At 43.7% G+C, this 26858-nt stretch overlaps 2 protein-coding genes and 3 non-coding genes across 5 annotated transcripts; all 5 read left to right on the top strand.

Moving 5' to 3' along the window:
* Positions 1–293: 293 nt before the first annotated feature.
* Positions 294–7948, top strand: LOC109865913 (protein FAM161A). Its single transcript, XM_020454419.2, has 7 exons — positions 294–590; positions 2064–2332; positions 2509–3747; positions 4063–4230; positions 4692–4791; positions 5024–5181; positions 6353–7948. The coding sequence occupies exons 1-7, from the start codon at positions 432–434 to the stop codon at positions 6795–6797; spliced, it is 2538 nt and encodes an 845-aa protein (XP_020310008.1). The 5' UTR covers positions 294–431; the 3' UTR covers positions 6798–7948.
* Positions 7949–9474: 1526 nt separating this feature from the next.
* Positions 9475–26228, top strand: LOC109865686 (exportin-1). The gene is made up of 25 exons (XM_031799410.1): positions 9475–10061; positions 10897–11028; positions 11678–11779; positions 12061–12133; positions 12332–12393; positions 12501–12545; positions 12645–12826; positions 13131–13179; positions 13267–13386; positions 14736–14864; positions 15162–15320; positions 17056–17253; positions 17546–17684; positions 17919–18100; positions 18555–18711; positions 19036–19199; positions 19435–19569; positions 20781–20964; positions 21416–21522; positions 22050–22244; positions 22713–22881; positions 23175–23309; positions 24640–24796; positions 25138–25234; positions 25400–26228. Exons 2-25 carry the CDS (start codon positions 10903–10905, stop codon positions 25544–25546), a joined length of 3213 nt encoding a protein of 1070 aa, XP_031655270.1. The 5' UTR covers positions 9475–10061; positions 10897–10902; the 3' UTR covers positions 25547–26228.
* LOC116355584 (small nucleolar RNA SNORA17) lies at positions 18295–18427 on the top strand. Its single transcript, XR_004204591.1, has one exon. It is a non-coding gene; the product is annotated as a small nucleolar RNA SNORA17 (small nucleolar RNA).
* LOC116355577 (small nucleolar RNA SNORA5) lies at positions 22400–22536 on the top strand. The gene has a single exon (XR_004204585.1). It is a non-coding gene; the product is annotated as a small nucleolar RNA SNORA5 (small nucleolar RNA).
* On the top strand, positions 24921–25056 carry LOC116355579 (small nucleolar RNA SNORA5). Its single transcript, XR_004204586.1, has one exon. It is a non-coding gene; the product is annotated as a small nucleolar RNA SNORA5 (small nucleolar RNA).
* Positions 26229–26858: the final 630 nt, after the last annotated feature.

Raw genomic sequence — 26858 nt, 5'->3', positions numbered from 1 at the left:
GACATTTATGAAGATTTTACACTATTTTGGAGAGATGTACTGCTTGGATTATTTACCTACAATAGAAATAAATTGAAACTATTTTATGTAATTCATTTAATTATTCTTTTGGCCAAATTTCATATTCACAAATGTAATTTTAGAAACAAAACACCACATTTTCATACCTTGCAAAAATAAATTAAACTACATGTTAAGAAAATGAAATACTCTGCCAACAAGAAAGCTGTTAGGCTCTAAATACTAATAAATGTGCACCTTAAAAAAAAACATCTTACTTCCTGAAACAGCTAGTCATTTCCTTCACAACCACACGACGCGTCGATGTTGCTCTGGAGAGCACCTGCTGTTCTTTTGATAGCGTTTGCCAAGTAGTTGTAGCGTCTCTACTACATTAAACTTTGACAAAGAAAGCAAGAACAGGGGAAACAATGGCGAATGCCCATCGCGCCAACGTCCTGGTTACCTCCTGTTTGAAAACGCCGGTAGACCCACATACCAAGGCTCCGTTGGCGTTGTATGAAAGGCAGCGAGCCCTTCCATGTTCGCCAGCAGCTGGTCGTATTGACAATCGAGACTACGAGAAAGAGGTAAGATATCGGCAGATGAGTTTGGTATTTGAAAGCAATCAAGAAATATTCTGAAATGATTGGTTGAAATGCAGCATAAGGGTGGAAAGATGACTGGAGCACCATCCAACACTTGGCAAGATGCCATTCATCCCACTAACCAATCCATCAACGTTATAAGTTACCTCCAATCTTTATGTTGATCTGGAGAGGAATGGAATCAGTTGCCCATAGGAACCCTATATATATATATATATATACACATTCATGGGGTCAAAATTCCATAAGTCCTCCCTCATTGATCTGCTAGATGGCTTAGTCATAATACATATTGATCATACATTGCATACAAGTTGATGTAAGTAGGCCTAATGTATATCCTATGATACTGGATAGTGATGTAAATTAAGTGGAGAATCTATTAATGAATATATTTAATGTCACTCGTGTTAAAGATTGGGAAACTTCAGGTCAAGCATGTACTTATGTCGGTGGATTCTCATAAATCCATGTTGTTCTCAAATGTTACTACAGAGATTTGACTGTTTTCAGGTCCCACCTGCCTGTGTGGGAGAGGATTTCACCTGTATAACTTGTGACTGGCCTATTTTTGGCTCCCCTCGTTGACTAGCTTACGCTGACGTCATAGTGCCAGTAATCCTAAATGCTTAATTTCCTTTGGACAACATTATTTCAAATCCCATTTTATTTTTCCTCACTGGACAATGATCTTCCCTACATCTGGGCATCTCAAAAAATAAATAAATTAGAAAGTACATTCATTTTTATCTGGCTTGTACTCTAACCAGTAGGATACTAGTTAGAATTGCTTGTCCAAGCTTTAGACATATTTTTTTAATATTTGTAAATGTATGATTTGATCTCGTCCATTCATCAACCCTAGAAAAAAGATGGAGATGGTTGGGGGCCGAGCAGCTAGTGTGAAAGTTGAACACACTCCTTCCATTATCACCCACATTCTGTGCGTGACCATATGGATAGGTCATCCAAACCCACAGAGCTGGGGATAATGAGCTTAGGCCTCAAGTAGCCATCTCATATTATGTTCTACTCTACACACTTCATAACCATCCACAATATGTCCAGTCATCAGTACTACTCTTACATGATGACACACTTCCATACATTTGGCATATTAACACAAATGGGGCCACCCATTCAAGAAATATCTGAAAGTCATAGAAATACAGGTGAAAGGCTCTTTCTTCCATGCAACCATAATCCTATCCAAGATACCCGTTGCTTCCAATGACTTACTTAAGGGATAATGCCAGAGAAGCCGGTGTTTGGAGGATATATTGGCACCGGTGTTAGGTCCAAGACACAGTCGATTTTGCATTCGACCAATAATGTCCTTTGTAGGCTACTTTTATTATTTGTATGGAATGGATTCCAGACACATGCTCCACAATCCGTGCACAACGTAAATGTTTTTTTGCTTCATTTCCCTTATGACTTTCTTTGACTTCTCAGCTGCAGTATGACGACTCGGGGTCTGAGTACGGTGATGGGGATGCCCCCGGGAAGGGCAGCCCCCTGATTATCAAAGACTACCGAGTGACAGGGGATCACATCGACTTGCGTGAGTTCTACTTCTCCAACGAGGAGTACTATCGTAAACTGGAGGAGCTGAAGAGGGCCCACCTTCGCACCATGGCCGAGCTAGAGGGCATGTACCGCAAGAAGCTGGAGCTCAAAAGCACACCACCCTCAGAAAATGTGCAGGGGGCACAGGCACACAGGTGTGTTGTGGCTCTTGTTTGGAATTAGTTGTTTTTCTTGATTAACCATCAAGATGATAAGCTGAAGTTGGTAGGGTACATTATTTCTGCTCCTGGAGTGTACTGTACTCAGTGTCTACCATTTCTAACGTGTCAATTAATATTAGAAGGGTGTAAAATCTTTGTTTGCGCACCAGGTCGTACTTGAAGATCAGCCCCATGCCTGTGAGGCGTCTGAGGAAGGCCCACTCTGCTCTGGAGCTTAGGAGGGGCTCTGGGCTGTCGGACACATCTGACGAGGAAGGTACTGTCGACAACAATGTGGAGAAGGGTCTGCAGTCCTCCCCCAAAGAGCACATCAAGAACATGTGGCAGGACTTCAAGCTGTCGCCTCGCAAGTGTCACCCGTCCACATCCTCCCACCAGAGCCTCATTGGGGACAACAAGAACGGCATCAAGGGTAAGGACCGGAAGCAAGGGCGAAAAGATGTCGAACACGAGCCTTGGAAACCCAAAGTGACCGTCCCCAAGCCGTTCCACATGACGCTGCGGGAGAACCAGAAGCACCAGAAAGGTGTCAAGACACGGTCAGAGATTGAGCTGGAGAACACGGCCCTACGGAAGCAGCTGGAGGAGCTGACAGAATGCCAGCGCAAGTTCCGTGCCAGCTCCGTACCCGCCCACGTGCGCCTGCCCCTGTATGAGGAGCTCCATGAACGCGACGAGGCACGGCGGGCCATGCGTGAGCGGGAGCAGCAGCGTCTGTGCTCCACCCAGCAACCCTTCAGTTTCCTGGAGCGCGAACGTCTCAAGAGGGAGCAGAGAGAGGAGCAGCTCCGCAACCTCCAGCCAAACAGCAAGGAGAGAGTCCAACCATTTAGGGCCAAGCCCGTGCCCAAGGCAGTGTATGAGGCGGCGTCGGGCGAGCAACTGAAGGAGGAGCAGCTGTACCGCGCCATCAAGATGCAGATGAGGGCCCAGGAGTTGCTCCACAGCGCCTCCATGCCACCCAGCATGCTTGCACGCCACCTTAGCGAAAGGAAGTGGGCCAAGGATGAAGCCAGTGGGGACACCGCTGGATTTGAGGATGACAACAGTGCCTCTTACAGGCCTAAGATAAATACGGAGGTGCCCGACTTCGACGCCAGCTACAGGAGGTTCAAGAAGCAGCTGGAGAGCCGGCGCGACGTGAAACCTTTGACGACGTGCGAGCCTTTCCAGCTCCGGACGTCACAGATCCCCTCGCACCGCGAACGCATCCTGGCCGACATCGAGAAGGAGCAGATGAGTCCGCGGGCCAAGCGCTGGCCTTACATCAGCATAACTGGGCATGTCCGTTCACACAACTCTAGCCTCTGCTCCTCCCTCTCAGGCAGCCTGGAACAGCTGCCTGCCAAAGTCACCGATGCCAGCAAAAAACGGCAAGAGGCCGTAAGGTACTACCCACATAGAATAGCAAGGAGCGTCTCCTTTTTAGACGAGCTAGTGAGCGCTTCAGAATTTAGTTCCTCTTTTTAGGAATAGTTATTCCCTGAAAGTTGAAACCCTTGTCTGTTGAATCCTGTGGACTTCCTAACCCTATGGACTTCCTATACACTCCCAGCTCCAAAACAACCAAATGCCCAACCTCTGACATTATTACCCCCCTAGTCCTACTTCTAGTGTCATTGGCCTTCATTTTCCCTTTTGACAAAGTCCTTCCTCCACCCATGCCTTCCTGTCATCGATGACTGCCTTGTCTCCTTGAGTAGAAAGGTACTTGAGCAGAGAAAGAAGGCAGAGGAAGAGGAAGCGAGATGGAGTGAGAGGCAGAAGCAGAGAGAGAAGAAGCTTGCGAAGGTGGTTTCGAAGCGCGCCCAGGCCAACGACACCCACGTGCCCCTCTCTCAGACCAACCAGTCCAAGCTCAAGCAGTTCAGGTATCCATAGAAACCCATAACATTACAATAATACTTGTAGCAACCAAGAAACTCACCCTACCTGAGACCAGTACTAACACCCACTCCACAGCCCGCCCCACATTTTCATATGGAAGTAGTGAATGGAATTGCAAACCTAAAGTGTTAATTTAACACTATTAAAAAGACTGAACCGAACATTGCCTCAATAGTCTCAATTGTGACTCTTTTTCTAGTATATTGAAGAATATGGATGGATCTCTTCATTGTTTTTATAAGACATTAAAAACATACTTATGTGTGGATACCCTTTTGTTCCTTATCCCAATTTCAGTTTCAAGTAATTGTTTCGGAATGATTTCCATATCAGTAACAGTAAGCTGCGGTTGTAAAAGTGATGTTTTTGTTGAATAGGTCAGGGTTGAGGGTTATTTGAGGGTTGTGGGATCACAGGGGTGAGAGGTTGTCTGTGTTTCAAACAGAAAGCAGGACTTTCAGCGCAGGAAGGAGTACAAGGAAGAGATGAGGGAGATCCAGGAGAGAGTGAAGGGGAGGCCTCTGCTGTTGGAGCAGGTCGCACAGGTGAGCCTGAAACGCCCCCCCCCCCCCACACACACACACACACACACACATGTGGAGTGACATGACATGGGTTGCATTTCAGTAGTTATAAGTGGCTTCCTTTCCTCATCTCCTCAGTCCACTCATTAACACAATAAATATATATTGCATGAATAATAATAAATGTATAACTGACTATTTTACCCATCACTGGTCATGGTATATACAATTTTTCACTTCTGTCTGTTGACAGATGAATGCCAAACATGCTGCAGAGAAGCACTACACAGACACCCTGCGAGGCTGTGGAGTGAGCGAGGACTTTGTCAGTGGCAAGGTGCCCAAGTCCCAGCGGCCAGGTGGGCAAGACTCTGCATGCAGGACCTCCTTCTCCAGTGACTCCAAACAAAGGTAGACTTCTGGCTCAATGACAGTGAATTATACATTTTGTAAACATACTTCATTAGTCAAAATCTCTACAAAGACAAAACAGTATCACGTTGCAAAAAAATATAGTTTTAGGCCTACTTCATCACCTGTGCTGTGGTCTTAGATCTTGTATACAGTATTACAGTCTCAGATGGTGATAGTGAATAGACATATAATACATAACATATTTAACACAGTCGTAAAGTTACTCATAATCAATAGAAATATTATTTAAAAGTAGTTGAGCCATGTGTAAGGGATAATCAATGAGGGATATGCGTTCTGTGGAAAATAATGAAGGACATGGAAGGTGTATATTATTTTACAGAGAATGCATAGAGCCCCGAGTTTATTATCCCTTTTATACCATGGCTATAATGTACACATTTGCCGCTAGAAATGTGTTCATTTGCAGGTAGAAATGTGTTCAAAATCCACTGAAATATCTAGCAAATGTATTACTACTACTACTGTAGCAGTAGTTGCCTTGGTAACGAAACAAACATACTGCTAGTTTAGCTATCCAAACCATCAGTTTTAGCGCAGAATAACTGATGAATGTACGACCACTCAATACCGGTTGAATATGGCTGGTAAACGTCGGCAAAAAGGCGCAATTAAATTGTTGCCAGCAGTACAGTTACAGTCACCAACGATCTGGGTAACATGAAAACACGAAAAACTAACTCTGCTAGGGCAAGTAAAATGGTCTGAGTGAGTTATTCTCTCATTTGTAGCTAGCAGTTAGCTAGCAGTGCTTGACTGCCGTTGTGAGGTCAGAACGCTCGGATCAACGCTTCTCCTTGGCCAGAGCGTCCACTGTGCGCCCTGAATTCACTAAAGGACAATCTGACAACGCTCCGAATTTACGGACGCCCAGAGCGCACTCTGGCACTCCAGATTGAATTTACGAACACACGCTTAGCTTGCTATTATAAAAGTCGAATTCAACAATGGCAATAATGTTTTCAGTTCGACTTGTGTTGCTTTCATAGGCCACTCAAACATATAACATGTAATAATTAACGAAATATATTGAATCCTAGCATTCTGAAATCATGCACGCTCTAGAATGCACTTCAAGCCAATCAGAAACGAGTATTCAACAATGCCATGGTATAAGGGTTTATATGTTTTTATTTTGTTTCCTCAGTGACAAGGATGAGACAGATACACCAGCTATTTACAACACGGTCTTCCAGGATGACTACCCAGACAATTATGAAGACAGCTTTGCTGACCAAGAACTGGAAGGAGAGCAGGAGGCTGAGAAAGATGAATTAAAGTCCATGAAAGAGGAGGATGAAGGCCATGACGAAGTAGGGCGGGAGAGGGAGGACATTGGGCGTTATTCAGATGATTGTGATTATTCAGATGACCATTACTCAGATGATGATGACCATTACTCAGATGCTAGTGAGCATTACTTGCCCCTGGACGATGAAAAGAATGAAGGGAGTGACATCATCAAAAGGCCCAAGAGTACAGAGAGCAGCCCAAGCTATAGAAGCGGCCAGTACAGCCGAAACAGTCAGAAGTCAGAGAGTGATAGGGAAAACACCGCAATAGCAGACAAGAAAAATGAGGAGGATGACTGAAAAGTCAAAGGAGTGCATTTTCTCACACGTAGGCGGACTACATTGTGCGCAAACGTCTACAACACTGACACACAGTGGTAGAGATGCTTCTACTATAAAATAGGCTAAATGTATGGTAGGATATCTGTCTATGTATGTGTGTGTGTGTGTGTATATATATATATATATATATATCTATGTATATATACATATATATATGTATGTATGTGTGTATATATATATACATATATGTATGTATGTATGTATGTATATATATATATATATATATATATATATATATATATATATATATATATATATATATATATACACACATACATATATATATATATATATATATATATATATACACATACATATATATATATATATATATATACATACATATATACACACACATACATACATATATACACACACATACATGCATATATATATATATATACACATACATGCATATATATATACACATACATACACATATATATATATATATACACACATATATATATATATATACACACATACATACATATATACACACATACATGCATATATATATATATATACATACATATATACACACATACATACATATACACACACATACATACATATACACACACATACATACATATATACACACATACATACATACATACATACATACACACATACAGGGAGATATGTGTGTGTGTATGTATATATATATATATAATGGTAAATGTGTAAATACAATTGGTTAATTTCTTGTTTATTAAAAGAAAATGGCAAATACAATTTAGTTTGATACACAGACCAGAGTCAATTGTAGTAGTAGGTTATGGTTATGCAAATTGTCACATTGAACAGTTTAGGGTACTCTTTGTTTTGTGATATCCTACTATGCAGGAAATACAACAATACACTATGACCACTTACTTTTGGATGTTTGTGATACATTTTCTTTAGACAATTATTTGTCAATTTCTTGTGACTAAATATGTGTAGCCTAACATTTGCAATATATTTCAGGATCATACTTTCATTTCATATATACATAACATTTGGGAACATAAAGGTGTTATGTATTTCATGTACATTATGGGATATTTATATTTCTGTACAATTTGTCATAAAACAATTTGGAAATAAATCATCATCAAAGCACATTGTATTGGTCACATACACGTTTAGTAGATGTTATTGCGGGTGTAGTGAAATGCTTGTGTTTCTAGCTCCAACAGTGCAGTATCTAACAGTTCACAACAATACATACAACGATGTAAATAAAATAAAAACCTATGAGATGATGAGACAGCCTATAGGGAGGAAGTCAGAGTCCTGGCCGTGTGGTGCCAGGATGACAACCTCTCCCTCAACGTGATCAAGACAAAGGAGATGATTGTGTACTACAGGAAAAGGAGGACCAAGCATGCCCCCATTCTCATCAACGGGGCTGTAGTGGAGCAGGTTGAGCGCTTCAAGTTCCTTGGTGTCCACATCACCAACAAACTATCATGGTCCTCCAGACACACCAAGACAGTCGTGAAGAGGGCACGACAAAGCCTATCCCTCCCCCAGGAGACTGAAAAGATTTGACATGGGTCCTCAGATCCTCAAAAAGTTCTATAGCTGCACCATCGAGAACATCCTGAACGGTTGCATCACTGCCTGGTATGGCAACTGCTTGGCCTCCAACCGTAAGGCACTACAGAGGGTAGTGCAAACGGCCCAGTACATCACTGGGGCCAAGCTTCCTCCCATCCAGGACCTTTATACCAGGCGGTGTCAGAGGAAGGCCCTAAAAATTGTCAAAGACTCCAGCCACGCTAGTCATAGACTGTTCTCTCTTCCACCGCATGGCAAGTGGTACCGGAGCGTCAAGTCTAGGTCCAAAAGGCTTCTTAACAGCTTCTACCCCCAAGCCATAAGACTGCTCAACAGCTAATCAAATGGCTACCCAGACTATTTGCATTGTCTCCCCACCCCCTCTTTTACACTGCTGCTACTCTCTGTTTATTATCTATGCATAGTCACTTTAACTCTACCTACATGTACATATTACCTCAATTATCTCGACTAACCTAACATTGAATCTGTACCGGTACCCCCTGTATATAGTCTCGCTATTGTTATTTTACTGCTGCTCTTTAAATATTTATTTTGTATTTTTTTACAAAATACTTTTCTGAAAACTGCATTGTTGTTTAAGGGCTTGTAAGTAAGCATTTCACTGTAAGATGAAACCTATTACAATTTGATTTGATACACACAAACCTAAAAGTAAAATCATGGAATTAAGGAATATATAAATATTAGGATGAGCAATTTCAGGGGCATAGACTAAAAACAGTATATACAAATGAGATGAGTAAAGCCATATGAAAACATTTAAACATTATTCAAATAATTAGTGTTCCATTATTAAAGTGGCCAGTGATTTCAAGTCTATGTACAGTACATAGACTTGAAGTCATTTACCAACCCAAATTGATTATATATGTTTTGTGGTGTGTGGACCCCGCAGACCAACGGAAAACACAGCCGCATGGGTACTGAAGGATGGATGTTAATTTGGATTGACAGCATCTTTAGCCCGTAAAATAACAGGACAACCCTTGTACAATTTTATGACAAACCAATCGGATCACTCAAGGGCGTGCACATAGTCCAAATTTTACGCGGCGCCATGGGCCGAAAAACCTAGATGGAATATCCCAGTCTTAACCGGTTTCAACCGGTCTTGGGTTTGAAGCATGAGATGAAGAGCTAGCGTACAAGCTCTTACACAGCCCTGCTACCAAATATTATATACGAATAGAACCAATAATAAATTCAAGATTATTTTAATTTGTGATTATGAACCGGAATAACGCTATACGTGTGACTCCGTAAATTGTTAGCTAGCCAAGGGAAGCTAAGTCATCATTGGCTTGTGCATTAGCAGGCTAACTTGACAACATTTCTCGCCGTCAGCAACGGTTCAATCATTGCTAAGCTACTTCTAGGCTAGTCCGTGGACATTTATTTGCTATTTGGTAAATTGTTACATGTACATTATCATACTGAAACTTCGCTTCAGTGGCAGGACATACAGCTAACGACGTGCTATTAGGACATAAATAATTTGGCTAGCTAGCTAATTAGCCAGGAAGCTAGCTAGTGAATGTCAACCACACTGGAACGTGTGCCATGAGATAGCTTGACATCCAGCCAGACGACAGTTGAAAAATAAGGGCAAAAGTCTCTTCTTTTTTTATTACAACGGAAAGACTAAATAAGGTAAGTTTGGTAGCTAGCTGATTAGTGGGTTGAATCGCTTGAGTTTGGGTAGTGATATAGCTAACGTTAGCCAGCTAGCTATTAGTGGTAGCTAACTAGCCTTTTAGCTATCTGGCTGATTTTATAGCTAAACTAACTTGCTAGCTATAATTGTGAATATTACTTAATAGTTTGTTAATACGAGTGAGTGAAGTGAAATTTAATCATCTTACAGACTTAACATAACTACATTAGCCAGACGTTAGTTTATGCGATAAGCTAACTAGACCTGTGTCAACTTTGAGGTCAGTTAATTTAGACGTAACCAAGTGGTATACACAATAGAGGTAACGCTAGCTAACAATAGTAAACGCTAAGTTAGCCATAAGTTAAACAGTAACGTTAGCTTGCGTTATCAACTAGCAGCACTCTTGAATCGCTGGATGGAGGGAGGGGTTGCTGTATTGCCGCGTTTACGTGCTTCCCGGAACTAGAAAACTCAGAAATGTCCGAATGACTAACTGGTTTAAACCCGGCACGTGTTTGACTATAACCAGTTTATAAATCGGACATTTTCGATTCTCCTGGTTCCGACGAGCACTTGAACGCGCCATAAGTACCACTTGTGGTCCATGGTGTCGCAATTTCCAAATCTATTTAAGTTTACAGGCTTGCGAGTGATGTCGCAATTTTAGTCACACTCAATATTTCGCCATTGTTGTTACGTGGGTGGGTGTAGCCATAGGTAGCAATATCGGGAGTGAAAATAATATCGTTGGTCAGGTTTTATTTACACGTCTGTCTGTAGTTAAGTTCTGCCATTTGTTCTCATGTTTCCCTACCCCTCCATTGCTAGAGCTCTATGCCAGCAAACATGACAATGTTGGCGGATCATGCAGCAAGACAGCTGCTAGACTTCAGTCAAAAGCTGGACATCAATCTGCTGGACAATGTAGTCAATTCCATGTACTATGACATTGGATCACAGGTGAGAGCTGCTCCTTGCCCTTCTGCTGCTCTGTCATTTGCTACATAATTAAGTCAGACTGCCATCATTTAGGCTGTTTGCAGTGACTTCAAAACCAGGGTTTTTGTAAAAAAAAAAAAAAAAAAAAAAGTAATCAGTGATTGGATAATTTCTGATTGGCTTTGAGTATCAAAGCCAAATCTTCAGTTGCTTTTCCCATGTGTGTTCTGGCTCTCACCCAACCTTTTGGTGTAGTGGACCAGTCCTACGATCTAGAATAGCTTTCCATTCTAGAAATTGTCAGGAGTTACTCAGATCCAGACTCATTGCGAAGAAGAAACTTACGTCAGTAGGTGTGGTGTAGGATTTGGCCGGAGCAAGGAGTTTAGGTAGCCAGACAATTAATTGTACCCCGTTATGACTCAAAATACAAACTTACTTTACTCCCATGTTGGTAAACATAAACAAACACTGTATAGCCTGAACATGGTTAAAACTGTAACTTTCATATCATGGAAGATCAGTCCTGGCATCCATTGCTCTCTATGAATTTGAGTGTTTACATTTCTCCATCCCTTAGTGGCAGGGTTCATGCTTTGTTTCAACTGCGGATTAGACCTTTAAAGCCACACAGATCTCAGAACAGTTTCTCTCTCGTTGTCTTCCACAGCAACGCATGGCCCAGGAGGTGCTGACCAACCTCAAGGATCACCCAGACGCATGGACACGAGTCGACACCATCCTGGAGTTTTCTCAGAACATGAAGACTAAAGTATGTGTCCCAGTGATTCATTCCTTGTGATCGGTTTACATCCTCTAACCAGGGCGAATATATAAGTCAACATTGAAAAGCATATCATTACAGCCAGGCATTGGCAGTCCAGTTAGATCCATAGAGATGCGTAGATCTTGTTTATTACATTTGTTAGCTTTTGATGTATTTTATCCAATATATATCAAACATAAAATATCTCTTATTAGTGGAAATGAGATGAAGTTGTGAGTGATATGCCTTTCCTGATAGTCTAAGCCTCTCCCTCCTCTCCATTCCAGTACTATGCACTGCAAATTTTGGAGACTGTGATCAAGACACGCTGGAAGATTCTTCCAAGAAATCAATGTGAAGGTAACACCCGCTGTATAGATTGTTTGGAATAACACCACTATATTAGGGCCAAGCGTGAGATACGAACCTTGGGAATGAACGGTGACATTAAGATAAGGGAATAACGTGGCTAGACTACATAGCTAATGTTCTGTGTTATGCAGGCACAAACATTTGATATTTGACAATGTTGAGTCAAACATTTCTGCATGTTTTCAGGAATAAAGAAGTATGTCGTTGGTCTGATTATCAAGACCTCATCTGATGCCGCAAATGTTGAGGTAAAGAGTCGTTCCTGTGTTTGACCCTGTTCTCGCTGCAATGTTTTCGATGTTGAAATTCTGTGCTCGTTCCCAAATTTCATCTGCATTTTTAATCTGTGTTTCAGAAAGATGGAGTGTACATTGCAAAACTTAACATGATCCTCGTACAGGTAAAAAAAAAACAATTTTGTAAGAAACGCGTCTGTCCTGTCATTACAAATGGTTAAACCGAAACAATCAAACGCAACGTGTCTCCTTTGCTTGTGTAGATCCTGAAGCAGGAGTGGCCCAAGCACTGGCCTACCTTCATCAGTGACATCGTGGGTGCCAGCCGCACCAGTGAGAGTCTGTGTCAGAACAACATGATCATCCTCAAGCTGCTCAGTGAAGAGGTCTTTGACTTCTCCAGTGGACAGATGACCCAGGTCAAGGCCAAGCACCTGAAAGACAGGTACATAACGTCTCCTATCCAGCTACCTAATAACTTTAAAGTTTGTCATATGTGCAGGATACAATGTAGTCTACACGGTACAATTGAATGCTTATTTATACAATAAATGCTTTGGCTGCTTGGAGATGTATTGTATATCTCAAAGAGTCTGTTTCCCTGAGTATTAGTGGTTGGTATCATTACCAGTCTCTTCATGGCAACGGAATTGTAAAAATTTTATCATCACATTATTTGAAGGCATGGGTAGATAAGATGGAATTGTACACTGACATGCTATTTAGTAATGATTTTCTTTTTCTTTCAGTATGTGCAATGAATTCTCGCAAATATTCCAGCTCTGCCAGTTTGTCATGGTAAGCAATGGCTCAGGGATTCTAAATATGATATGAAATTGACATGTTGAATACCCAACACAAGTTAAATGCAAACATTTTCTGCAGGAAAACTCCCAGAATGCCCCTCTGGTCCAAGCTACACTCGAGACTCTCCTGCGTTTCCTGAACTGGATCCCCCTGGGGTACATATTTGAGACCAAATTGATCAGCACTCTGGTGTACAAGGTAACTCAACTCCTGATGACTCACTTGCACCTGTCTCCATACTGAAAATTAGATGACTAAGTATCGGGGTATTACTACTTCTTGGTTCCATTGAAACATCTCCCTAGGCAATTTAGTGGTGTTTTTGATGTGATACAGCAATACCGGCTTGTGTAAACTTGAAATGGCAGTTGAGCTATAGGCATCCTCTCACAAAGGCGCTCTTGCATTGGTTTTGCTTGCAAGTGCGTAAGAACCGGAGGAACAATATTGTGAATGTTTGAGACATTTGCACCTTGTTGCGTCGGCGACTTGGTCTGCTGCAAACATGCGTACACTTGTACCCGTATACGGGTTGAAAATGGCAGATTTGGCCACTAATAAATGCCTAAATTGGAACGTAGTGGCTGTACAGTAACATGCTGTACATGATGTCAGAGCTCTGTAGTGGCTGAGCAGGACTGTATTTGAGAGATGAGACATGAGGATTATAATACCGCTTTGATGTCATACAAGCAAGCCAAACACTCGTCCAAATGTGACTTTCACGTGTCCAAATCTCAAAACTCATGTCATATACCGTGTCAAAGTTTATGATTACTGTTTGTTGTACAGTTACAATATGACATGGCGGCATACCCTGGGTTGTTCTGAACAGAATAAGCCTATGTTTGTCAATTGTGAAGAAAATTTGCAGCAGCACCAGAATGCAGTCATGACTCCTTTCTACGTGCACCAAAATTCCGATCTGTTTCTCTGAATTGCCTTTTGAACACTGTAATATCATATTTTATAAAGACTGGTAATGTTGGCAATAGAATAAGCTTTCAAATTATGCCCACTTGACCCAGATTGCGATTTATAATTGGGTGTTATTGGATTGCATAAAACACAATAGTAATTGTGCGATGGCGGGGATGTGTTCAGGACTAAACTACAAGTGTGCTTGCTCTAGTTCCTCAACAGCACAGATAGGAGAGCAAAAAAAAGAAGCTTATAGTTGAAGACTCTTCTTTGAGAGGTGTGTGGCCACTTGGAGACACCAGTTAGTCCTCTCACTCAAATCCTTGTCATTTTTTTTGTCTTATGTTGCACCTACCCCACATGTTACTGAATGTATCTAGAGTATTTTCAGATTTCGTTATCAGCAAATGCGTCAAAGTACAGAATGTAAAATGCACATAAATCAAGTGTAATGTTTGGATTCAGTCTTGTCAGGTGAACTGTTGTGTACTCAACTTCGGTCCAGAACTTTTTCTTATTGGACAAGCTCAAGTAGTACCTCCTTGTTTCAGTCAGTTTTCTCCTGATTGGTGCCTAGTGAATACAACCCTGTTGACTAACCTCTTCTTCCTCTCGTCCGTTCCCAGTTCTTGAACGTGCCCATGTTCCGCAACGTGACGCTGAAGTGTCTGACGGAGATCGCCGGCGTGAGTGTCAACCAGTATGAGGAGCAGTTTGTCAACCTCTTCACGCTCACCATGGATCAGCTCAAACAGGTACACACCATGTCAGCTCAAACTGGTATGCTTAGCTCCATCTCCTGGCCAGTTAAGTCTACTGTCAAAACTCTATTGTAGCAGTGGTACCCAAATGATGGAGCAGGACAAACCGATGGGTTTCATATATTATTTTAAACAGGATACTGCAGACCCTATGTTTCAACAACGATCATATTGCAGGCATCATAAGAACTATTAAGATGTTAGCATACATTTTTACATAAAAAAGGTGATTTAACACTAATTGACGCATCACATAATATGCATTTTCCCCCATCTCTCTTTGCGTGTTAGATGCTCCCCCTGAACACCAACATCCGCCTGGCATATTCCAATGGCAAGGACGACGAGCAGAACTTCATCCAGAACCTCAGCCTGTTCCTCTGCACCTTCCTGAAAGAGCATGGACAGCTCATCGAGAAGAGGCCCAACCTTAGGGAGACACTCGTGGAGGTAACGTTAACGCCGTGAATACTGGACAATAATAGCAGAGATACTGTTCCTACAATGTTTTTTTGGTGAGAAATGCACGAATCAATCGCTTTCATCCATAAGTCACGTATTAACAGTTCACATACCCCCTTGTTCCTCCCCAACCTGTACTGCAGCCAGAACAATTTTACCTTTGACCTCAAATACTAAACTCGTCAAAAAAAGAAATGTCCTCTCGCGGTCAACTTTTTTTTTTTTTTTGCAAACTTAGTGTAAATATTTATATGAACATAAGATTCAACAACTGAGACATAAACTGCACAAGTTCCACAGACATGTGAGTAACATAAATGGAATGATGTGTCCCTGAACAAAGGGGGGGTCGAAATCAAAAGTTGGACACCAGCTGCATTAAGTACTGCAGTCCTCCTCGTGGACTGCACCAGATTTGCCAGTTCTTGCTGTGAGATGTTACCCCTCTCTTCCACCAAGGCACCTGCAAGTTACCAGACATTTCTGGGTGGAATGGCCCTAGCCCTCACCCTCCGATCCAACAGGTTCCAGGCATGCTCAATGGGATTGAGATCCAGGCTCTTCGCTGGCCATGGCAGAACACTGACATTCCTGTCTTGCAGGAAATCACACACAGAACGAGCAGTATGGCTGGTGGCATTGTCATGCTGGAGGGTCATGTCAGGATGAGCCTGCAAGGGAGGGTACCACATGATGGAGGAGGATGTCTTCCCTGTAACGCACAGCGTGGAGATTGCCTGCAATGACAACAAGCTCAGTCCGATGATGCTTTGATACACCGCCCCAGACCACGACGGATCCTCCACCTCCAACTCTATCCTGCTCCAGAGTACAGGCCTCGGTGTAACTCTCATTCCTTCAACGATAAAAGGCGAATCCGACCATCACCCCCGGTGAGACAAAACCGCCACTCGTCAGTGAAGAGCACTTTTTGCCAGTCCTGTCTGGTCCAGCGACAGTGGGTTTGTGCCCATAGGCGATGTTGTTGCCTGTGATGTCTGAGGGACCTGCCTTACAACAGAACTACATGACCTCAGTCCAGCCTCTCTCAGCCTATTGCGGACAGTCTGAGCACTGTTGGAGGGATAGTGCGTTCCTGGTGTAACTCGGGCAGTTGTTACCATCCTGTAGGTGTGATGTTTGGATGTACCGATCCTGTGCAGGTGTTGTTACATGTGGTCTGCCACTGCGAGGACGATCAGTTGTCCTCCCTGTCTCCCTGTAGCGCGGTTATTGCCCTGGCCACATCTGCAGTCCTTATGCCTCCTTGCTGTTTGTCTAAGACACGTTCACGCAGATGAGCAGGGACCCTGGGCATCTTTTCTTTTGGTGTTTTTCAGAGTCAGTGGAAAGGCCTCTTTAGTGTCCTAAGTTCTCATAACTGTGACCTTAATTGCCTATCGTCTGTAATCCGTTAGTGTCTTATCCACTGTTCCACAGGTGCATGTTCATTAATTGTTTATGGTTAGTTGAACAAGCATGGGAAACATGCTTTACAATGAAGATATGTAAAGTTATTTGGATTTTTACGAATTATCTTTGAAAGACAGGGTCCTGATAAAGGGACCTTTTATTTTTAGCTGGGTTTATTATCTGCATTTTATTATTTTTTGTTCAGTTTTTGTTGTCGTCCTCAAGTCACGCACCATTGAAATGGTGCTAACCCCCCCAATCCTCAACATTCTCCTTACCTTCTGTTGTTCTAATCACCCCCCCCCTCCAGGCTCTGCACTACATGCTGCTGGTGTCTGAGGTGGAGGAGACAGAGATCTTTAAGATCTGTCTGGAGTACTGGAATCACCTGGCGGCCGAGCTCTACAGGGAGAGCCCCTTCTCCACCTCCACCTCCCCCCTGCTTTCTGGGAGCCAGCACTTTGACGTGCCACCACGCCGGCACCTCTACCTGCCCGTGCTCTCCAAGGTGAGGAGTAACACACAGACCGACGGACGGGTACACACACTCTCTCTTGACCTTCCCCCAAACCAATGTCCTTCAGGGTCGTGTCATGGGGCAGAGCGTAGCAAAGCAATCAACAAAATTAAAAGATGTTTGACAATCGAACAAGGTTTCCACCACTTCAAACTGTTTCCCCCCCTACTGGGCACAACCTTGCTGTTCTACTGTGTCCCTGCCTCATGTTGTCTCTGATAGGATTACACTATTTAGATTGTCCATTAATAGTCACTGGCATGTTGTCTGCCCGGTAACACAGGTGCGTACGCTGATGGTGAGCCGAATGGCCAAACCAGAGGAAGTGCTGGTGGTGGAGAACGACCAGGGTGAGGTGGTACGAGAGTTCATGAAGGACACAGACTCAATCAACCTCTATAAGAACATGAGAGAGACACTGGGTAAGTGCCTGGCCCAGGACAGTTTGAACATTCCACACACACATACACGTCCTCTCTCTCTAGTCTGTAATGTCAGTTAATCCGCAATATTTTCCTTTCTCAAAGGTATTTTCCACAATTGATCGCTCTGTCAGTGATGCACATCTTTCCCGCACACTTTTGTTCGCTGTCTATAACGTAGGGAACTATTCACATACTCCCTCTCTCTGTGATTACCATACCCCCCCCCCCCAGTTTACCTGACCCATTTGGACTATGCGGACACGGAGCGCATCATGACGGAGAAGCTGCACAACCAGGTCAACGGGACAGAGTGGTCGTGGAGGAACCTGAACACGCTATGCTGGGCTATCGGCTCCATCAGCGGGGCCATGCACGAGGAGGACGAGAAGCGCTTCCTGGTCACCGTCATCAAGGTCTGTAGTATTCTTAACGGACACAGCGCACACTCGTGCACTCTCAACCAAGCACATACACGCGTCGCACCTTCACAGGTAGCTACGGTCTTTAAAGGGGAAAATACACACATACAGTAGTTGCTGGTCTTAGTCATCAATTCCGTGCTCTGTTAGACCAGAAATGTTCCCCTTACTGTTCAGAAATTGAATGGCCTGCCCCTTGAGGTGTTGCAGTCCGACTGTGCATGTTGAGCCTGTGTCATGAGGGGCGGAGAGTAACAGGGCTATGTCTACGCCGAGGACTCAGAACAGTGGGTGCTTGGAGTGATTGATAGAACAGACATTTGACCAAAAACCCACCTGACAAGACTTGAAATGTAATTGGCCCCAACTCTGCTTAGTGACTGTCAGGATGTACTGAGCTGCGTTTCTGTGTTGTTGACCGACTGTCGTTTTCTCATCATGTCTCCAGGACCTGCTGGGTCTCTGTGAGCAGAAGAGGGGGAAGGACAACAAGGCCATCATCGCCTCAAACATCATGTACATCGTGGGCCAGTACCCACGCTTCCTCCGAGCCCACTGGAAGTTCCTCAAGACTGTTGTTAACAAGCTCTTTGAGTTCATGCACGGTAAGCAACTTTGTTCAGGCCATCACTTGCATATCTCAAAAAGATACAGGATACTGTTTTCAGTGTCGTTTGAAAATGGATTTCCTTGGTGTGATTTTTGCATCCGTGCAAAATACCAGGGCTCTGTTCATTTGGCACAAGACAGAAGAAAGCCAACTGAAACAGGGAGGGACTACCTGGACTAGTCCAATAAGAAACAGTCATTTGCGGTTTACGATTCAAAGCTTCTTTTTTTTTTTTTTTTCACTACGGTATGTCCAAATGAACACGTCCCAACAGTGTCTTTTATTGAACGTTTTATTTGAATGTAATTATTCCCGGCAGAGACTCACGACGGCGTGCAGGACATGGCGTGCGACACCTTCATTAAGATCGCCCAGAAGTGCCGGCGCCACTTTGTCCAGGTGCAGGTGGGCGAGGTGATGCCCTTCATCGACGAGATCCTCAACAACATCAACACCATCATCTGTGACCTCCAGCCCCAACAGGTACACAGATACACCAAGATTAGCAGTGACACAGTTGAGCTACAGGCCTCTGAAAACAACCAAAACTAAGAGTAAAATACAGTAGTAGTTGAAGAACATTTTCAAGTAGCAACACTGGTTTTGAGTTTTCTATTGGCCAAGTTTAGGGAGCACCATGTTTCCAGTTGTCACAGCCATGTGAAAAGGCTGAAGTTGTTCATATGACCATAATCAACCTCGTATCGCTTCCCCCCAGGTGCACACGTTCTACGAGGCGGTAGGCTACATGATCGGGGCCCAGACGGATCAGGCCGTGCAAGAGCACCTCATCGAGAAGTACATGCTGCTACCCAACCAGGTGTGGGACAGCATCATCCAACAGGCCACCAAGGTAAGTCACACTCCACTATGGGATTGGGTTTTGGTTACCTCTGTTTCAAAGCATTTTAAATTATATGGATGCAACACAATCAATCAAATGTATTTATATAGCCCTTCTTACATCAGCTGATATCTCAAAGTGCTGTACAGAAACCCAGCCTAAAACCTCAAACAGCAAGCAATGCAGGTGTAGAAGCACGGTGGCTAGGAAAAACTCCCTAGAAAGAACCTAGGAAGAAACCTAGAGAGGAGCCAGGCTATGAGGGGTGGCCAGTCATCTTCTGGCTGGGCCTGGTGGAGATTGTAACGGAACAATGCCAAGATGTTTAAATGTTCATAGATGACGAGCAGAGTCAAATAATAATCATCACAGTAGTTGTCGAGGGTGCAACAAGTCAGCACCTCAGGAGTAAATGTCAGTTGGCTTTTCATAGCCGATCATTGAGAGTATCTCTACCGCTCCTGCTGTCTCTAGAGAGTTGAAAACAACATGTCTGGGACAGGTAGCACGTCTGGTGAACAGGTCAGGGTTCCATAGCCGCAGGCAGAACAGTTGAAACTGGAGCAGCAGCACGACCAGGTGGACTGGGGACAGCAAGGAGTCATCAGGCCAGGTAGTCCTGAGGCATGGTCCAAGGGCTCAGGTCCTCTGAAAGAAAGATAATTAGAGAGAGCATACTTAAATTCACACAGGACACCGGATAAGACAGGAGAAATACTCCCGACTGACTCTAGCCCTCCGACACAAACTATTGCAGCATAAATACTGGAGGCTGAGGCAGGAGGGGTCGGGAGACACTGGCTCCCCGTCCGACGATACCCCTGGACAGGGCCAAACAGGCAGGATATAACCCCACCCACTTTGCCAAAGCAGAGTTCCCACACCGCTAGAGGGATATCTTCAACCACTAACCTACCATCCTGAGACAAGGCTGAGTGTAGCCCACGAAGATCTCCCCCACAACCCAAACAACACGAGGGTGTCATCCACCTTGTACCACTGTGCCATGAAGAAATGAAGAGGAACACCCACCGTCTTAGATGCCCTTGTAGTTTTATAAGCAACAAATGCTTTTTCTCCCATTTGTTGTTGTAAATAGCAACTCGCAAAGCCTCATCTTTTTACACTTGAGTAAAAAGCTATCCAGAGCGACTTACCATATGTTGTCTGAAGATGCGGTGAAAGCATTTTAACTGACTTGTTGACTCTCTCTCCCCCAGAATGTGGACATCCTGAAGGATGCAGAGACAGTGCGTCAGCTGGGCAGCATCCTGAAGACCAACGTGCGGGCCTGCAAGGCCGTGGGACATCCCTTCGTGGTGCAGCTGGGACGCATCTACCTGGACATGCTCAATGTCTACAAGTGTCTGAGTGAGAACATCTCCTCTGCCATCCAGACCAACGGTGAGACGTCTGTGCCTAGTCGTCTGTCTCTGGTCTATCTGATCTGTGTACCCGAGGTGCTTGTTTGTCTTGGTGTGTGGGTCTGTCACTCTAGTATGCCTGAGGCACTTGCTTGTCAAAGTGTGTGTGTGCTTAACTGTCTGTCTGCGGCATCAGTCACAGAACTATAAGTCCAGTCAAACGTTGCGTTCAAGACAGCTGGGAACTCAGGGAAAATTACGATGTCAAATCATGCCGTCAGTGATATTCAGGTCGGAAAGTCGGTGCTGGGTGACCATTCACACCGATTTTTCTCAGTCGGAGCTCGTTTGTCTTGAACGCACTGAAGTTCTCAGTTGTTTTGAACGTGGAATAATAACGTTTCTTAAGCGTCACTGAGCTCTCCAATGCTAACTCCATGCTACCACACTAATCCCTATGCTAGCTAACTAATGCTCTATTGTCCTGCAAGGAGAGATGGTGACCAAGCAGCCGCTGATCCGGAGCATGAGAACGGTGAAGAGAGAAACGCTCAAGCTGATCTCCGGTTGGGTCAGCCGCTCCAACGACCCACAAATGGCGAGTCTGTCCTGTCTTAATCAAATCTAGAGTCACAGCCTGTAGGGGATGGTATAGACAGTGGTTATTCTATAGAGTAATTGTAGATACTAATTTGTAACTGACTTCCCTTGTTAAATAAACAGTAAATCTAATGGTGGGATCAGAGCGGGCATCTCTCAGACCATAGATGGCCTGTCTAAACCACACCATAGAGAAACGGGAGGCAGAAAGACAACCAGAAAGATTGAACTCGCTGTCTGGACTAGCTTGCACTCCACACAGCCCCAACCTTATCCAGAGGCATCATGCCCATTGAAACAATTTCATCCACTTACAGGTTGAAAAAGCAGAGTATAGCTCACATCACAGACAAAGATATAGCATTTGCCTGTCAGTTCCTCTAAAATAACTATGGTGTCAATAAATTGAACCACCACTATCCCCCAGTGGAGCCCCAAGCCCTCAGTTATCTGATAGTTTGCTTTGTTAGATTGAATGCCCTTTTATTAACTGGTCACGTTCTACCACGTTCCGTGGTTCTTCAGGTGGGGGAGAACTTTGTCCCGCCCCTGCTGGAGGCCGTACTCATCGACTACCAGCGCAACGTCCCTGCCGCCAGAGAGCCTGAGGTGCTCAGCACCATGGCGACCATCGTCAATAAACTGGGCGGACACATTACCGGGGAGATCCCGAAGATCTTCGACGCAGTCTTCGAGTGCACTTTGAACATGATCAATAAAGTATGTTTCATTGATGTTTCCTCTACTATACTATTACAGCACTATACTAAAAATGTGGTAATCTATTAATTAGTTTATATTCTTAGCTGGCCTGAGTGGCCCTTATAGACTGTACATGATGTCAAAGGAACATTAACAGAAAGTTAGTGTTGGTGTGCAGCCGTGTCAAATTCGGTGCTTCCTCCACAATGGACCGCACTGGCCAAAATGGCTGCCACAGTGAACCTGTAGTTCATGGGCCCCACATCCCTTTTGCGTGGGTGTTGGGGATAAATTTGTACTACAGACAATTGGTCAAGTCTTTACAATGCATGGTTGTGCAGGATTGTTGAACACAGGATACTTTTTGTAATTGTTTATGTGAACAAAGACTATGACTGAGATAATCCGAGCAGTCTTTATTCCTTATAGAAAGTAATTCCACTGACATTGTCCAACTTGAATTGTCCCCTTTTTCTTCCTCTCCAGGACTTTGAGGAGTACCCAGAGCATAGGACCCATTTCTTCTACCTCCTCCAAGCTGTGAACTCGCAGTGCTTCCCAGCCTTCCTTTCCATTCCCCCGGCCCAGTTCAAACTGGTTCTGGACTCCATTATCTGGGCTTTCAAACACACCATGAGGAATGTTGCAGACACTGGTAGGACCCTCCATATGCTTTTGCCTTACCTACCTGTTCATACATACTAGTACTTTCACGAGATTGGAACTGTGTTGATGAATGAGGTTGTCAAACTCCTCTGAGGTGAAATGCAGTTCATTGAAAGATATTTAATTAAGTGGAGAACTGCTTTTTAGTCCAGGACTAGGCTTAATCTGAGTCTGAGAAAATAGTCCTTTCGGTACATTGTGGAATATGTCCTGCTTATTATTGTCATCAAGCCACTCATCCCGCATCCTCTCTTTCTCCGTCTGTCTCGTTATGTCCCCCAGGTCTGCAGATTCTTTACACCCTGCTGCAGAACGTGGCCCAGGAGGAGGCTGCCGCACAGAGCTTCTACCAGACCTATTTCTGTGACATCCTCCAGCATATCTTCTCTGTCGTCACAGATACCTCGCATACAGCAGGTGAGGGGGTGGTGGGGTCGGTGGCTGAAAGTTAAATATCACCGGAAACATCTATGGTACTGTAAAAAGTGTTGGGTACAGGCGAGGAATCCGAGTCCTTGTTTTACACTAGATGGGTAGATTTAAATGTTTTATTGTTTTATTTCACCTTTATTTAACCAGGTAGGCTAGTTGAGAACAAGTTCTCATTTACAACTGCGACCTGGCCAAGATTAAGCACAGCAGTGTGAACAGACAACGCAGAGTTACACATGGAATAAACAATTAACAAGTCAATAACACAGTAGAAAAATAAAGTCTATATACATTGTGTACAAAAGGCATGAGGAGATAGATAGTAGAATAATTACAATTTTGCAGATTAACACTGGAGTGATAAATGATCAGATGGTCATGTACAGGTAGAGATATTGGTGTGCAAAAGAGCAGAAAAATAAATAAAAACAGTATGGGGATGAGGTAGGTAAAATTGGGTGGGCTATTTACCGATAGACTATGTACAGCTGCAGCGATCGGTTAACTGCTCAGATAGCAGATGTTTGAAGCTGGTGAGGGAGATAAAAGTCTCCAACTTCAGCGAATATATATATATATATATATTTATTTATATATTTATATATATTTATTTATTTATATATATATATATATATTTATTTATATATTTATATATATTTATTTATTTATATATATATATTTATATATTTTTTTGTGCAATTCGTTCCAGTCACAGGCAGCAGAGAACTGGAATGAAAGGTGGCCAAATTAGGTTTTGGCTTTAGGGATGATCAGTGAGATACAACTGCTGGAGCGCGTACTACGGGTGGGTGTTGCCATCGTGACCAGTGAACTGAGATAAGGCGGAGCTTTACCTAGCATGGACTTGTAGATGACCTGGAGCCAGTGGGTCTGGCGACGAATATGTAGCGAGGGCCAGCCGACTAGGAGCATACAGGTCGCAGTGGTGGGTGGCACTGATAAATGCGGATGGCACTGATCCGCTAACAAAGCGGATGGCACTGATAAACTGCATCCAGTTTGCTGAGTAGAATATTGGAAGCTATTTTGTAGATGACATCGCCGAAGTCGAGGATCGGTAGGATAGTCACTTTTACTAGGGTAAGTTTGGCGGCGTCAGTGAAGGAGGCTTTGTTGCGGAATAGAAAGCCGACTCTAGGTGGTTTGATTCCTGATGGGGATATTTAACTTTGATGTCACATTGCAGCAGAGTCTAACACAGACATGGCAGATGGACACGACAATGTGCTTAAGTGCCATTGGTGAGTGCCAGACAAGCGTAGGTATAATTGATGTTATGCTTGACTTTCTGCAGGGCTAACCATGCACGCGTCCATCCTGGCCTACATGTTCAACCTGGTGGAGGAAGGTAAAATCAGCACCTCCCTCAACCCAGCCAGCCAGAACAACCAGGGCTACGTTCAGGAGTATGTGGCCAACCTGCTCAAGACAGCCTTCCCCCATCTACAAGAGTAAGTGTGTCTGTCAGCCTGCCTATTTGCATTCTTAGCTGCCCTGAGGGACCCTGTCAAGTCAATTTTAAATGAAACATTTTGTTGTGCTCCACTCTGAGCACTGAAATGGGGATGTGGTAGTTGTCAGCCTTGTCAAATTCGCTGCTTCCTCTACAATGGACCGCACTGGCCCAAATGGCTGCCACAGTGAACCTGTAGTTCATGGGCCTCATCTATTTTACATTGGTGTTGGGGATACATTTTTACTACAGACAATAACTATTTGATCTACTTACTGTAGGTGGTTGGTATGGAGGTAGGTGATTGTGTTGTAATCCTGACTCTCCTCTCCATTCCAGTGCCCAGGTGAAGGTGTTTGTAACAGGTCTATTCAGCTTGAACCAGGATATCCCCGCTTTCAAGGAGCACCTGAGGGACTTCCTGGTGCAGATCAAGGTGAGTCGCTCTGGTTTTGTAGCCACACACACACAGGTGCAAACGCTTAGTAACTCTCTGGCCCTCGCGTGTCTATCAGTCTGAGGTGTCAAACCACTGAAGCATGGTAGATGTACATGATATTTCTCCCTCACACTCAACTTCCTCTTTTTACTCCCTGTCCAGGAGTTTGCTGGCGAAGACACCACAGACCTGTTCCTGGAGGAGCGGGAGACGTCGCTGCGGCAGGCCCAGGAGGAGAAACACAAGCTGCAGATGTCCGTCCCCGGCATCCTCAACCCCCATGAGCTCCCCGAGGAGATGTGCGACTGAGTGCCGCCACATAGGAACGAACACCACAGTAAACATGTACAGTTTTTGAAAAAAAGAAGCTGGGAACTCCTCTTGTCAAGTGTGTGTGTGTGTGAGATTGAGAGGTGCTTTGTCGACCAAATCAATGCCAATATGTAAATGAGAATTGCGCCTATGATTCGGGCACTCACATTTTTTTGCATACGGACGCATTTTATACAGAGTCATTTGTGTAATTAATATGGTATTGCTCCTTTTCCCTCCTAATTCAAGCGTTATATTTTTGGTCATCCTCTGTTTCGCCATGCATGAAGTTGAAAGAAATGATTATTTTTAACCCTCTTTCTTTCCCTACACCCCCCCACCAACACCTCTTCTATTTGTTTATATGTAAGATATGTTAAAAGCACACGTTAAAAGGTTACTTTAAAAAGCGCTGTAGTGTCAGGAAGTGCTCCAATAGAAAGAACGTGTGTTTTTTGGAGGAGCCTGCAGATGAATGTGACGGTAAATGACGCTGCTTCCTTTGTTTATGTTTTGGCAGCAGTTTTTATGTGGCGAGTCAGGTTTTGTTTGCACCAAAAATGGACTGCTCTGACATTTGGACAAGAATGTTAGATCAAAGGAAGGTTATGTGCATATCATCCTGTTTGTAAAGCTGTCTTAGTACTATGGGAACATAAAGTTGGTTATTTTTACAAAACTGTGTATGTCCTATTCTGTGTGTGTGTGTGTTTCCTTCAATCATTGAAGGTTATTAAATCCAATATCTGAATTAGGATTTGAAACTATTAAACACTCACTGATAAATCTGCATTTTGAGAGGAAGTTTGAACGTTAAGGTTAAATTACTTAAATACTTTGGAGTAACAAATAAAATATAAACGATGCCATGGTATAGTGCTTCTCTGACAAATAACCCAAATTAATAAAATGTCTGCAAAGGTGCGCTTGTCTGCTGGTGCCAATGAGGGCCATCTATAAACCTGAGCCGCAGTTCACCGGTCTATGGCGCGTGACGTGAAAGGGCACAAGCAATGAGGGAGGAGCACCCTCAAATCGAACCGTAATCTGCGTCGCTCTATAATGTTGTCAACAAGGCAGCATTGTGACTCGTCCTGAAACAAACATTTTCCATCAAATTTATTTTTGACATTTCAAAAGAGTTCTCAATGTTCTCATTACTGAAGGGGCCACCTGGCATATGCCCTGTGTATTCTTCCCTCACCGGGGTAACCTGGGCCAGATAATCGAATCCCCTCAGTGGCTACTGGCTGGTGCTCTCTTGACTGTTTGCTGCTTGTGAATGAAACGCCATTTGTAAACAGTTTTT

The sequence above is a fragment of the Oncorhynchus kisutch genome, linkage group LG20, assembly GCF_002021735.2.
Source record: "Oncorhynchus kisutch isolate 150728-3 linkage group LG20, Okis_V2, whole genome shotgun sequence".
Lineage (NCBI taxonomy): Eukaryota > Metazoa > Chordata > Actinopteri > Salmoniformes > Salmonidae > Oncorhynchus > Oncorhynchus kisutch.
This window is presented reverse-complemented; position numbering and strand designations above follow the sequence as displayed.

Bases quoted from the DNA above. Each gene is read 5' to 3' on its own strand.
- LOC109865913 (XM_020454419.2), top strand. From the start codon at position 432: ATGGCGAATGCCCATCGCGCCAACGTCCTGGTTACCTCCTGTTTGAAA. The intron at 2,333-2,508 runs GTGTGTTGTGGC...TTTGCGCACCAG, and splicing joins CAGGGGGCACAGGCACACAG to GTCGTACTTGAAGATCAGCC. The intron at 4,792-5,023 runs GTGAGCCTGAAA...GTCTGTTGACAG, and splicing joins TGTTGGAGCAGGTCGCACAG to ATGAATGCCAAACATGCTGC.
- LOC109865686 (XM_031799410.1), top strand. From the start codon at position 10,903: ATGCCAGCAAACATGACAATGTTGGCGGATCATGCAGCAAGACAGCTG. The intron at 13,180-13,266 runs GTAAGCAATGGC...CATTTTCTGCAG, and splicing joins AGCTCTGCCAGTTTGTCATG to GAAAACTCCCAGAATGCCCC. The intron at 17,254-17,545 runs GTGAGGAGTAAC...CCGGTAACACAG, and splicing joins ACCTGCCCGTGCTCTCCAAG to GTGCGTACGCTGATGGTGAG.